The sequence below is a fragment of the Leptonotus elevatus genome, chromosome 9, assembly GCF_054856555.1.
Source record: "Leptonotus elevatus isolate MCC_2025b chromosome 9, RoL_Lele_1.0, whole genome shotgun sequence".
NCBI classification, from domain to species: domain Eukaryota; kingdom Metazoa; phylum Chordata; class Actinopteri; order Syngnathiformes; family Syngnathidae; genus Leptonotus; species Leptonotus elevatus.
Window position 1 is genome coordinate 22,318,208 of NC_141247.1, and position 14,740 is coordinate 22,332,947.

General features: G+C 42.4%; 1 protein-coding gene across 9 annotated transcripts in view; it reads right to left on the minus strand.

Moving 5' to 3' along the window:
* The window catches only part of LOC147168827 (LIM and calponin homology domains-containing protein 1-like), a 47,034-nt gene that overhangs the window by 8,113 nt on the left and 24,181 nt on the right, over positions 1–14,740 (minus strand). For 7 of the 9 annotated variants that reach the window (XM_086084386.1, XM_086084388.1, XM_086084389.1 and 4 more), the window contains 12 exons: positions 14,318–14,348; positions 11,811–11,921; positions 10,877–11,075; positions 8,221–8,482; positions 5,761–5,778; positions 4,722–4,854; positions 4,332–4,489; positions 2,537–3,014; positions 1,058–1,297; positions 786–894; positions 260–324; positions 57–126 (listed from right to left, as the gene is read on the minus strand). In XM_086084386.1, the coding sequence (XP_085940512.1) occupies positions 57–126; positions 260–324; positions 786–894; positions 1,058–1,297; positions 2,537–3,014; positions 4,332–4,489; positions 4,722–4,854; positions 5,761–5,778; positions 8,221–8,482; positions 10,877–11,075; positions 11,811–11,921; positions 14,318–14,348 (1,874 nt within the window). The remainder of the gene's footprint in view (positions 1–56; positions 127–259; positions 325–785; positions 895–1,057; positions 1,298–2,536; positions 3,015–4,331; positions 4,490–4,721; positions 4,855–5,760; positions 5,779–8,220; positions 8,483–10,876; positions 11,076–11,810; positions 11,922–14,317; positions 14,349–14,740) is intronic. The other 2 variants (XM_086084387.1, XM_086084394.1) reach the window with 1 other exon arrangement.

The window sequence follows — 14,740 nt, forward strand, 5'->3', positions numbered from 1 at the left end:
AGCTAGTTTAGTGTGTTTGTGTGCGCGTGCGTGCGTGCGTGCGTGTGTCAAGTCACATTCTGTTGCTGTAATTGGTAGAACCTCCTCTTTCTTCTGGTTTGTCTCCAGGTGACTGTCTAAGCTCGTCTACAGATTTGACAGAATCATTAATAGGACGGATGGGTGACATGTTGAATTAGGAAGGATTTAAAAAAATAATAATAATAAAAAATAAAATAAATAAATAAATAAAAACAAAGGAAGGATTTTAATGGCTTACCGATGAAGTTACGGGGTGCGAGGCAAGCCCTGATTGACACAATGAGACAGTCTCTTGCTCGGCTTCTGCAAAGACATGCAGTCGTGTTCACTGCGATGATCTGGTCCACTCATTTCAAAAAGTGTAATAAAGATGGTGATGAAGTGTCACATTGTTACTATTTTTAATTTTTTTTAAATAGTTGTGAGGGACTAAAAAGTCACAACATTTGCAAATATAAAAACACGGAGTAGTCGTCCCCCATTCTTGCAAGACCCTAAGCTCCACCAAACGGTTACCATGGTAACAAAAACCAGTACAGGGCAATTGCACAAGATGGAATCACACCACCCAGATTATGATTTTGACAAGTTGAAGTTAATTGTGCCGCATTTATTTATCCTTCCATAGGATTTTGACAGAAGAATGTGAGGAGTTTTACTAACACACCAAGCTGGAACTGTTAAAATAAAATAAAATGCATTCTGCAATATGGCAGGTCTACAAGTAACCAGATGGGGGCAGTAGAGCAACATGTGACTCAGACCTGCAGATGTTTGGAGGTGCGATGCTGATTCCCATTTTTTCTCCACTGGAGCAGATGCCGACTGCTTTCCACTCGCCCTCTTGAAGGAGTCCTCGGGCTTCTGTAATTCCTAATAAAAATAAATAAATATTAATCCTTTATATTTGCATATATATATGTATATTATTTCCCATTGCATATAATTTGAATAAAAAAAATAATAATTGAGATTTGAAGATGTTTGGCAGTGAACGGGTTCATAATAAAGATAATAGAATAAGCCACAGTCTTACCACTGGCAATGAAGTCGGCCTGCTGGGCGGCGTGGAACTCTGAGCGACTTCCTCATCCCGGACGTCGGACGAAGCCGCCCCGGCGTTGGTGAACGTCGGCTTTCCTTCTGCTGCCGAGGCGCCGGCATCGTGGGCCGTAGTTATGGGTGATGAGGATGGTAGGAAAACGGGAGACGACTCCCTTCCTTGACCATCGGGCGCGGCGGGAGTCTCGCCGTTGACCGGCAGCAAAGCGTCAGCCTAGAACGGATGGATTGTGTGTTGAGATGCGCCTGCGCTAAAAGGTGACACGTGGCAAAGCGTATCAAAGGCGGCATGAAATGAAATGTGATACATCTCTACAAACACACGCACAATTTCAACGTGATATGATGCACTCTCTCTCATTAAACAGTGCGGGCCCTCATGATGCCTTGGCGGAGGTAATGAGAACTGCAACTGAAACGAATCTGGTGCTGAAACCCCACTTGTGTCTTCATTCGTGCTGGCCCAGCGCGCTATTAGCTTATGCATGCAGACTTTAGCAACAAGCGGGCCTCCGAGACAAAGAGACACTGGTAATATATGTGCGAGGAGGCTCCTTGTGGACGTCTCAGTGCGTACCCCGTTCCGCGCCCCCCCCCCCCCCCCCCTATATACCTCCACCTTCTCATCCGTCTCCAAGCAGCTTGTGTGGGCCGTCTTTGTGCACCGGGGAGCCCACTCCACATTGAGAGGGCCCTTCTCCGGCAACTTCTTAAGTCAATAGGGAACACAAGGCCCCATTCAAAGTGGGACTGGGACGCCTGACAAGACATTCCAGAGAAGCACTTGGCTACATTTAGCCCGCTAAGCGACCATCACTGCCCGACATTTTTACCCGAAAAATATGGTCGTCGTCAAATTTTTTCTTCTTTCTGTCATACCCCTCAAATGCCACAAGATGGCACCAAAGACCTGGCAGACAAGGAAAGTAAGACTTATTGTCAATTAACTCATTTGCTCCCAAAAACGTATAAATATGTTCTATTTTAAATATTACCATGCTCCCAAAGACATATTTATTTATATTAAAAATTAGGGGCGTCCGGCGATTAACATTTTTAATCGAAATTAATCGCATGACTTCACTAGTTAACTCACGATTAATCAAAAATTTAATAAATCTAGGTTTTCATACTCTTGTTAACAAAAGTAGGAAAAAATGTTAAACTAATAGAAATAGTTCAAATGAATTTTTTATGTTTTTAGCGTTAATGCTAATTGCTGCAAAACGAAAACAAGATAGAAAGAGACACTAATCTTTCTTTTGGTAGGGTCGATGTTTTTTATAGCAATAGAACACAATATTCTGTGGGCTTTGCAAAATCAGTCAAAATCCAGTAAAACAGCCGGGAGCGAAGGGGGTTGCTTCAGTGAAATGGATTGGAGTGAATGAGTTGAGTAAAAAAAAAAATATTTTTTTTTTTTGTTGAAAATGTACCATAGCATCAAACTGACCTTGCTGGGCCAGGGTTCCGGCGTAGCAGGCCAGGACTGTACGTAAGGCTTAGACGTCAGCAAAGGCAGCGACTTGGGGGACAGCGGCCGATTGGACGGCGGCTCGGACGAGCGCGAGCGGATCGGTGGCCTTTGCGGCGCCGAGTCTCTGGACCACTCTTCGATCTGCGCCTCCACCGTGGACGTGAACCTGGGGGCCTGGGCCGGGGCCGACTGTTGCCGCAGATACTTCAGGGGCCCGTCGGGGTCGGCGTCCCACGGCTCGGAGGTGGTCGGCGAGGGCGAGAGGGAGACGGGGAAGCCCGAGATGGACGGGTCGGCCGAGACGCTGCGGTCCAAGACCTTGGGCAGCTGCAGGCGCTCCATAACCGTCTCGCTGATGGAGAAGCGCTGGGCGTAGCGCTGGAGGACGGTGGACGCCTCCTCGGGGGTTTTGGCTCTCTGGTAAGCTGCCCGCAGCTCCTCCTCGCGACGTTCCCTGTGGACACCAAAAAAGGAGCAAAGCAATATTTTGTCAACAAATGATTTTGGATCTTCTGTTTGTCAGCGTTTGGCTCATCTGCAATACATTTAAAGTCCTTTGGCTCTATTTTCGTTCCGAGCGCAAGTCTAGCGGTGCACACGTTTCGTAGACGTGTGCCGTTGTGGGAGTGAACACAGCAAACTCGATTCCCTGCCAAACAAAGCGTATCCCCCTCATTGCGTGCAGGAGAGGACCGAGGAATCCGTGGCGGACTACAACAGACTCGGAGTAAAGAAAAAAAAGAAGAAGTCTGCTTTCTGTTACTAAATCGCGGTGCGCCGGGTATATGTAATAGAAAATGCCCTCGGTCCACCTGAGCGTAGCATGGTCTGTGAATTTCCCCCAAACACACTAGACTTGGCCCTGTACAAAATGGAAGCTGTGCCTGTCTATAGGTAACATATGCGTGTGCAACTTTAATTTGGATTTCCTGTTCCTGTGGATGCATTTGAGTCTCTGGTGCTGTTTAACAAGACAGCACATTAATAAAGATATAGACTCTGCTACATTAGCTTCTAGCTAGCCACAATCCCTTTTTGGATTTTGTTGGTATTTTGCCAACTTTTTGTGAACAAAAGGACTTTTTTGTTCCCGTATCTTCTGTGCATTTGAATGTTTTGTCATACACGACCGACGAATCTTTTCAGTCAACGTGAGTGCATGGATCACTTCTTGAAGTGATTTGCTCTTTTCTTAGTTCACTTGAGCTCAGCCGTGCTGACACGCCGTCAAGTCTTCGCGAACGACCAATAGGCAGCCAGCGTCAGATGGGGGTGGGATTTTAGTGAACATACAGCGAGGCGGGTGGGAATTGGTGGTTGAACGATTCGGTGAATAAATCTTTTGAACGGGTTCTTTTTAATGAACTGATTCTAATGATTCAGTTCTATTAAAAGAACGGCCATGCTCGCCACGAAGTGCCTTTGATCCAATCGATCTGTTCAATTCGATGAAAGGGAGCACTGAGTAAGAAGCTAAAATCGACTGCTAGGTTAACCGCTAACTAGCTAGCTTGTTACTGGGTAGCTACGAAATGCTTGTTACTTGGGAGTTTTGTGCGTCATACATAAAACATTGTTTCAATTAAAACATATGAGTGGTCGACTTAGTTAAGAGAGTTAAGAGCGTTTTGAACGTATGAATATTTCATTTCATTTTATTCGTTTATTTGACAGGGACAACGCAATCAGACATAGTTAACAAAACAGAGCCATTTAAATGGTTAACATATGCTTATATTGACGGTCTCCCTTGGAGACGCGCCGGACCTACTTTTCCTCCACAATCTCCCTGTAGGTCTTGATGCTCTTCCTCCTCTGTGACACGTACTCCCCTCCGGTCATCAGCTGCTCCATCAGCTTCCTCTCTTCCTCCTTCTTGATCAGGTCCTGGGAGATGCTGCGCCGGCGACTTTTCCACCGGGCCAGGTCCTGCCGCACACAAATGACTATTGTTATCTTTTTTTTATTTTATTTTATTATTTTTTTATTTTTATTTATTATTATTTATTTAAAAAAAAAAAAAAAAAAAAAAAGACTATTGTTATCAGCTGTAACACTTCACAATTCTGTTGCATGTGCAAAGGGTCCGGTGTCGCCTTAATAAAAGGGAAAACGGTTCAATAACGTTAAAAAAATGACAAAACGACGCCAAGTCGCTCACGTCCTGCCAATGACTGTCCTCTTCCTTCATCTGGTTGTAGCGATTGTGCATCAGCTCATGACGCACGTGACTGTGCGGCGGCAAGATGGCGGCCGCGTCCTCCGCGCCGCGCATGTCGATCATGCTCACGCTCCTGCAGAGGACGGGAGGGAAGGGAGAGACACTCGAGAATGAATATGCTGCCGTTGCTGCAGACGTGCCACATGTTTTTAGTTGTTATAAGGGAATGAGAGGTCATGAGGTCGTTTAAAACGCTGTAAACAGGGATTTTCTAAAATCTCTGACATCATCAAAAGTCTTGTCGACTGCAATTGTGGCATTCATTGTGTGGCGGCGGCGGCGCTCAATCAAAAAACGATGAAAGTCGCTCCCAAAAACATTAAAGAACTAGAAGAGCCACAAATGACAGATTTTCTTTTCTATTCCAAATGCGTCGGACAATTTTGTGGATTTTCAAACAGATGAATATTGTAAAAGTTACTGTTTGAAATCATCGCAAGTTATGCCACATTCTCAATTTTTCCAGCTTTTCCCCAAAACACAGAGCACATTTTTTGAAGGCAAAATGCTATTCATGTTAGTCAACTTATTTATGTGTATATTGGTATTTAGTCATTTTATTGTTCATGTCATGACATGTAATAATTACAACCTTGTTGTATGAATTCCACTTTCTCAAGTTTTCAAATAACGCAATAATGAAGATTTTTCTACTTTCCTTGTTATGTATTTGCTTATCGTCGCAGCTATGTGAAACACACTTATGTCAATTGTTTTCATTTTTGGGATGTCTGCATTTAGTTTAATCCCAAAAACATAAACATTTAAATAAAATAAAAAAATGGACATAAGTGTTTTTCACATCGACGATGTGCAAAATGTTCAAGGGGAGGAAAATACAAATTTACTATCATCATTATTATCTTTGTATGAATACTATTTTGGTAGCAATCTCCTTGCGCATGACTGACACCGGATGCATTACTTTAATAAAAAGGCTGCTGGGCAGATTTCCCCACGTGGCATTTGGATGACTTACTGTGGGTCATGTGACACGCTGGCAGGACGCATGACAGCATGGAGAGACAAACAACAGACAAACACAAATGTGGATTATTGAATGTTTGCTGAGTAGGCAGCGACAAAAGAAATGGCTTGGCTGTCACATTTAGGGGCGGAATGATGTTGCACCAAACATTCCACAAGGGGGCGGTATTACCCACAGGAAGGCAAGAGGGTCTCCTGAGTGCCTGTGCCTGCATTTCCATCAAATGTGAAACTAAACAGAGGCACTATCATTTCGAAGCCAAAAGGTAAGCAAAGCTGCAGCGCTAGCCCAAATGAATGTCGAGCTAGCTACCAGCGTCAGCTGCTGATAAGCGGGGGCACATACTTGATTGAATTTCAATTGAAGCGGCCGCCGTCATTTCCCGTCAGGCTGTGGTGCTAATACTCCCAAACTTATTTTTGACTGTAAATCTGTCCCCCAAAAAACTTTGCAGGCAGGCTGAAGGTCAGGTGGGAGAAAGTGCACAGCTGTCTGGTTCAGGCATTGAGTGTGATCAGGGTCAGCGAAGGAAGCGGAGCTCATTTCCGTACATCCTGAGGGAGGGTCCCGTGTTCCTATTTCTGTGTGTACTACATCGTCTCAAGTCCTTGCCTGCCATACTGTGATTACCGTAACATTATTATACATAGATTCTTAACATTAGAGTACAATGAATGTAAAGTGAAAGTAGAGTTCAAAACCAAATGAAACACTGTTAAGAGTGATTACATGCGGTAAACGCCATAGAGGGGCCAAAAAATAACATTGGTGTTGTGGTGGTATCATAACAAGACTCAAAATCAATTTTTATGCTTTGTGAATAATGACGAATATGAGCTTTAGTGGTGAAGTTGTCCACCGTGTTGTTCGATTGGGTCCATTTTTTTGAATTGTGTCGACTGCATGCGCCACATACAAGAAATCAGATGCACTAATTGACATATTAAGTGTCATGTGGCGCCTTGCTGATTTAAGTGCCGCCTCCAAGAGTGAAAACAGAAGCCACGTTTTTTGCTATTAGGCTTTGCTGTTTGCGGTCACTTTGAAAGATTTGGGGATCCACGAGAAGCCACCCTGTGGCCCAGCACCTAATCGTCATGGTAACGAAAGCTGCACTGCAGATTGGCCCCTCAAAACGGGTTCATTTCTGCTCGAGTCAAAAGAATTTCCATCAAAAATATGTGAGACAACTAGGGGTGTCAGGCGATTAATTTTTTTAATCGTAATTAATCGCATGACTTCAAGTTGACTCACGATTAATCACACATTTTATATCTGTTCTAAATGTACAAAAAAATGTACAATATTTTTTTCAAAGTTTTATAGTCTTGTCAACATAAACGTGGCATTTTTTTATTTTATTTTATTTATTTATTTATTTTTTAAGTTAAGTACCACTGATTGTCCAACCTAGTCTTTGGTATGACCCGGCCAGGGGATTGAACCCACAACCTCCCAGTCTCAGGGCTAAACACCCCCAATGCTAATTAATAGAAACATGGCTGTATCTTTTAATCATTGATACAGTAATTTCGTAATTCATAAAATTGAGTTAAAATTAAAAGATGTACTGTACTGTAAAAAACGTGTGATATTGATTTGTCGTGAGGTCATTTTTCTGCCACTAGTTGGAATAATTGCATTTGTAAGACATTGGCAATAGCTCAGTGCATTTTTCTTCTCATATTAAGACCTATCTAATCTTTAACTTGAAGTAACTTGTGAAATTCTGTACATTTTTCAAATTGTAAAATACAACTTGACTCGGGTCACAAATATATGCATTATTATTACATTTATTACCGTTAAATTTTGACATGGACGTGTCTGCTGCGTTGCAACTGGAATTCGCCCAGTACAGGCTTCCCAAGTAAGAGGCGGTCATCGGCGCTTGAAAAAAAATTAGCGGTGTTAAAGGAACTTTAAATTAACTCAAAATTGACGCATTCATTTTGACACCCCTAGAAAAACGTATGATCTCCTCAAAGTGTGTGTGTATGAAGAGCTCCAGATAAGGCTGAACTTCTCAACTGTATCTCTTGTAAGGACACATCCATGTTGTCATTTCTAATAAGCCAAGCGGGCTCCCCCCGTGCAGCACTGCCGGAAAATGACACGGATTTGCTTGACGCGATCCAACCGCATGACAAGTGTTGCATCTTGGCAGCGCTAACGTACACACGCCGCAGCCTGCCGCTGTTAAGAATGCACGCCGGCAGCTCATTTCAAAGAAAACATCCAAGACCTGATATATACAAGGGCAGATCTCAGCCGCAGATTAGTTTCCAACTCCCTTGAAATGATGACGACAGGCAATCCGTAGCATCTGCTCTACACATGGAACCTCCGGTAATTTCAATAACATTGCTAATAACGAGTCGCCGCCGGTCACGGGGGTGGAAAAAAAAAACATCTGAAAATGGATTTGCATCCTCGGGCGGGAACACCCACCTCAGAGGTCTGTCGCTCCCTACAGGCGAGGTGGCCGTACTCCAGCTCTTGCGCTCGCCGTCGTCCTTGTCGCCGTTCTTCTTCTTGCGCAGCGGCGTCGGCACGTAGCCGCTCTGGTTGCACCTGTTGGGTAGGTACTGGTTGAAGGGCATGGCGGTGCGCGGCTCGCTCACCGAGGTGCGGCGGGCCAGCATGTCGTCCTTGTGGATGTCCGGGGCCTTCCGGTGCGGCGGGCCGTCCGACTCGGAGTCGCTGCCGCGGCCTGGAAGGAGGGATGAGAAGACAAGTCATCAGCAATGGTGGGGAAGTAACAAATTTGTACTATTACTTGGTTAGGCAAATTATGTGTTTTCCTGACTTTTTTTTAAATGTACTTTTTCTCCCATCGACCATCGGTTTTCTATGCGGTGTTACAAAAAAAAAAGTGTTACTGCTTAAGGCTAACACAAACTGACCAAATCATCAGATTTTTACGAGGACTTTCTAAATGCTAATGCACTAGTTTCCCCTTCAAGCTTCCCCAAAAAGCTCAAAGTGGACACATAAAAGGATAACATTGACATTTTTATGGTTTGTTTGCAAAATAGTCGTGTCTGTGGAGTGCCTGGCCATCCATCAAGTGTGAAATTACGCAAGTAAATCTTCTGTTATCTCAGAACATGTCCACTACATATGCAAGAAAAAAAAACGCACAAATAGTTCTAACTAGCAAAGCAACTTCAAATGTGTCAATCACAAATACCCTTTTGAACCCGACAAATGTGAACGTGCTCCAAATAAAAGTCTCTGCAGTGGATGACATCATGTAATCCAACAAAACAAGACGGAGAAAAAGTTTTATAGGGACATAAAATCATCCCCCGTGTCTTGTTTGCATCGACATAAATCACATCATTGCAAACATATCTTCAACTCCTGCCCAAATAATATGATGAGAATATCAGTGTCTCATCCTTGATCTGGTTTTACAACATGAAAATAAGCAAGGCGACACCTGGATTGGCAGCAGGATAAAAAAAAGAAAGAAGAAAAATCGACCTTTAATAATAATCTTCAGCGTAAACACGGAGCAGAGGCAGCATGAGGATGTGGTGTTTACCATTCCTGTGTTGTGTGCTCATGGATGCCTGGTTTAGTAGCACACGCCCGAATGTACACAAGCACCAGGTAATGGATACCTGCTCTACTCAAGATCTCCAGAAATCCCTCCCAAGATGTTCACCACATGTAGCCTGAAATAGCAGCCCAGACCTTTGGAGCAGATTATAACTAGCGCCATGGAATAACGAGTCAATCTTGTGTCTTCCTTAGCGTGCATGAAACTTTTCTTTCTGTGCTCTTGACTGGCATCAGGGTGAGGTCGCTTTACTTACAGAGTCCAAATGTGATGGCGCGACGAGGGAGGGCACATTTGGGTCCACTTCCTACATTTGATCCTGGAACCATACTGATTGAAGTATCGTCAATACTTTCATATATATTATGCAGTAACCGGTATTTTTTAAACAATCCAAATTACTGTATTTTTTGGATAGTTATGATTATTATTATTTTAGGTAACATTAATTTCAGAAGCATGTTTTTTTTTAAAATTTTTTTTTTACTATATTTAAAAATAAACAATGGCAGTAATGATCTTGTTTGTATATTTCAACATTTCAAATATTTCGCAAATATTAGTTTTTAGAAAAGTTGTATTGATGTGAATATTATTTTTAGTATTATGAATCATAATTTAGAACATTATTGAAAATATTTTACAACTGTTTTTTAATTTTACAAATGCTTTTATATAGTTGGTAATTATTTTACAAATATTTATAATATGTTATATTTTAAATACTTCAATTATTTAGATTTCTGCTTGGTTAAAAAAAAATATAATTATGTAGTATTGATATTATTTGTAAACATCATTTAAATTTGGACCATACTTAAATAGGAACATGTGTTTGGTCTTAATTTCCTAAACCGTCTATCTTAATTTTAATAAGACTTAATTATGAATGCATTTGCTTTTTTGCTTTTCATCATCAAGGTTGAAAGCATTCCAGTAATGACTGCATTTATCACTCAGCATCTTCAACCCGACTCTTCATTCCGTCTCCGGGGGTTGCCAGTTGGCTGCTTTCCATCTAAGGTGGGCGCACGCAGGTCGTCCTGCGATGCGTCGGCGGAGTGATGGAGGCAGAGCATGTACGAGAGAAGAACTCAGGGTGGGTGCGAAACAGTGACGTTATTATGGTTATTATTAAAGCTTTGTTGGTAAACTGTAGAAATGGCATTTTCAGTTGTACTTTATTGGTTGTCCTATATTCTAAATACCCGTTTATACTTGTTTAAATCTTAAATAAGCTTCTATTAAAAACCACCTTTGTAATGTCTCAAAAGGCCTTTTATATTTTGCCGGGTGTTGTCCTGCAATAACACACAATGCAGAACGACGGGCCCCGCAACGGTAGCGCGGCTGTGAAAGCACAATGGGCCCTCATTTATCTGCAACGAGGTACCGTATGTGTGCACCTTTCAAAAGACTTGCTGCTCTGCTACTAATATGCAAAGTGAGTCACAAGTTTTACGCAGGCAAGTCCTAAAAATTGTCAACTTGAGTCACGCAATAGCTGCCTGCGACTTGTCGGTTGCGATGGTTCCTTACCATCGCTGCTGCCGCGGGCCACCGGGACGTCCGGCGACGGGGTCTGTTGCGAGCGCGAGCCGAACGAGTCCAGGCTGTCGAAGGAGTCCTCGCGGCAATGCCGGGGCGGGGAAAGCGAGTCGCTGCGCTCGGAATCCCAGCAATCGATGTAGCCGCTGTCCCGGATGCTGCGTTGGGGGCTCTCTGCCTCCTCCGCCTCCTAAAACCAAAGATTAAGGGATTGGAATATGATATGATATGAACACACATGGACGGACCCCCTTACGGTACTTTGGGAAGATCTGTGGACCATTGACGTTGAATGTTAGCTTGCTAACAGTTGGAATGCTAACATACAGCTACGGTAGATTAGTAAAGGATTTTGCGTCGTGCTCCGGAGTTGGGTACCAGTTACAAAAAGAGCTGATAAACTATGAGTCGTACTAACAAAACACTATTACATGTAATATACATGCACAAACCAGAATACAGATTGCACAATTGTCGCCTTTAGTCAAGAAGAAATTTGCTAAAATAAGCAATGAAATGTTACCTGGTCGAGCATCATTTCATGGAAGACTATTTCAAAACATTCCACCGTGACCATGTTGTCGTTCAAACCTTTCCACCAGCACTAATTCTCCCTTCAACTTCACCTTCTAAAAACGTGCCGGCTCTTCCCTGCATCTGTCTGCATTTGAGAAATGTCGAGCTGCTAATGGAAAGGGGAGGGAAGGCCTTTTCCGTCTCGCAAAATGAAGAAAAGTGCGTCTATTTCCTTTTTATTGTGCAACCGCAACTTGGTGTTATAATAACACCCAAGCTGATTCAACAAGCTACACTGAAGACAAATAAACCCAAAATGATCTACGGTTGGTACCAAACCATCAAAATATTCAAGGAGACATTTATGCGCTTTTTTTGCACAATTTTCACACAATTTTCCATAAACGACCTTTCGCATCTGTGATAGCAGGCCCTCAAACTCCCTCAGGTCCAACGTGGGCCCGTTGTAGAAGGTGCAGCTGTTGGCAGCCCGACCCAGCCAGTAAATGGTGATTAGAACCTGCAACAATCAAAACAGACATGATTTCTTAATTAATAAAAATAATAATAATAATAAAAAAAAAACTTTTTTTTTTTAAAAGCAACCTTAGGATTGCCACTACACCACAATGTCAATGTAAAAAAAACGTTCCCATGCACAAACATTGACTGTGACGAGCCAAAACCAGTAACCGGTACAATGCATTGAGCTCGTTGTCACACTGCCTGTCAAAACGACACGTACGCGGCTCTGGGGCAATATGTTCTGTCAGCCGCAGAAACCACGCTGCTCCTGGCCAAGTTCCAGCGTAAGCACAGTTTTGCGTGAATGTGTGTGTGTTACACTGCTCGTCGTGACTAGCCAGTCATCTTTGCTGATATTGATGCGCTTAAGGCATAACTGCAAACGGATAGACGCCTGCTTTACGTTGCACACCACACAGCGAATTTCGTCTAATAATGTATTTTAAAAATCATCACTTTAAAATACTTTTTTTAAATGTATTTTTTAAAAGTTGAAATGAACGAACTAACAATAAAGCAAATGTACAACCAAGTAAATGCAGTCGAAATATCCCAGGCTCGAATTGGCATTTTTATCATAGAACATTTTAAATGGGCATTTTTTTCAGCAGAAGTACTGCTATACAAGTAAATAAGAGTCACGTAGCAACAATAAGCTTACTACAGGTGAAAGGTATAACTCATAAAACAACTCAGGCAACTCAAAAAATCAACCCCCCCAAATTTTTTTACAATAATATGTTCTATGCAGCCCTACTAGTCTAAATATGCTATTCTGGTAATATTGCGTTAGTGGAATAGGAGTTAAGCAGCAAAATCCAGCCGTTTTTATCCATCTGAGGGGGCGGCGGCCATTTTGCCACTTCCTGTAGACTGAAGATAACATCAATGTTGCTCAGGTCTAAGGTAACAGCCAATCACAGCTCAGCTACAGAAAACAGGTGAGCTGTGAGTAACCGATGTCCTCTTCAGTCGACAGCAAGTGGCAAAATGGCCGCTGGATTTTGCCGCATAACTCATATTCCACAGATGTGATATTAATCAGAAAGTCATGTTTAGACTAGTGAGGTCACATATAACATATTGTTGTCAAGAAATGTTTGTGGTTGACATACACTTTAAGCACACGAAAATAAGTCATAAGGATAGACGAAAAAGACGAAAACAGCAAAGACTGAAGAAAAAGAGGACAAAGAAAGAGGATGAAGGAGAAGACAAAGCTGAAGATGACGACAGCTAAGACCATAGGGTATAATGTGGACAATAACACGGAAAAATGCGGCAAAGAAGTAAACCGCGAAGAAGTCATCAATGAAGAAAAAGTTGTAAAAGAAGATGACAAAAAACGAAGAAAATAACGGGGAACGCGAGATGATGAACTCAACTTTGAGTATGTTTTGTATTACGCAAACGTCTTCAGCTTTGTGTTTCTTGCGTTGATTGTTGTGCGCGGCTAAAATAAGCTGCTGGGTTCTTATCGAAGCAGTCCCCGGCGTAGCGCACCGTTGCCATGGATACGTGAAATATAGCCGCGCTCAAGCTGCGGCTTTGTGCGATCGCCCCTATGTTTTTTATTGGTTCATTTTGCACGCTCAAAGATATACATAGCCGCTCACATTGCATAAGGTCGTACAATGAGTTCTAATCTGTTCTAAATCATTGCACAAATGGCTGCCGATAAGTCATTGGGGGGGGGGGGGGGGGGGTCCAGGAGCTTGAGCATTTCAGCGGGAGCGTTCCTGCCTCCCTTTTCAAGGTGGGAACAATGTCTCGGCCTTGTCGTGTTTGTGCAGGCGCTGTGCGGTAAACACGGCACAGCTTTGGGAGGAAGCTGGCCTGGCTTTGTATTGACGAAAGGCCTCAAAAAAGAAGAAGACATATTTACCTTCCTTAACCCCGAGAAGGCCTTTACATTTTCTCACTCATTTGAAGCAAAACGACCTCGATAATTTTTTTTACCTTTACATTGTGTATTTTGGTAAGTCAACCTCAAACATTTCTTGACAATAATATGTTATAAGTGACCCCACTAGTCTAAACAAGACTTTTTGATAAATATTACATTCGTAGAATATGAGTTTTCCAGCAAAGTCCAGCCATTTTTTACCCATCAAAATGGCCGCCCCCTGAGATGGATAAAAACGGCTGGATTTTGCTGCTTAACACGTATTCTATCGACCTTAATAGCATATTTAATCTAGTCTGCATACAATATATTACTGTCAAGATTTTTTTTTTTTTAGGTTGCCTAAATCTTCATATTAAAATGTGACTTTGTTACAAAAAGTAACAAGTGTCAGTTAGACCTTGGAAACAGTGTTGCAATTGTATTGCCATTCTTTTCAATGGTGAAAAAAAAAGTCATCTCAAACTCAAAAAGAGGTCACTTACATTTTTGAGCTTTCGGTTGCAGTCGCTCCGCCTGTGGACAAACACAAACCCACAATGGAACCAAGTGAGAAAGTGACTTCATATCTAATAAAATATTTGGCATAACAAGAATTTCCGCCCACGGAAATCGACAATCACTGACAAAGAAACCGCTTGTTCAGCTATTTAATTCAATATTGCACACATAACTTGTGGAGAGAGATAGCGGGACAATTTTTTCCATCACTCATCTTTTTTGCACCATTATTACATTAAAATTGTTTGATTCCTATGATGGGGGCCGATTGCATGAAAATGTGCCATCGTCATGTTTTAATTTGAATGACATTAAAAAACACACACCACCTCCTACCGTCTTGCTTTAATGCTCCACAACGCAACAGTGGCCAAAACAAGTGGCATTTATTAAAAAGGAGATCACCT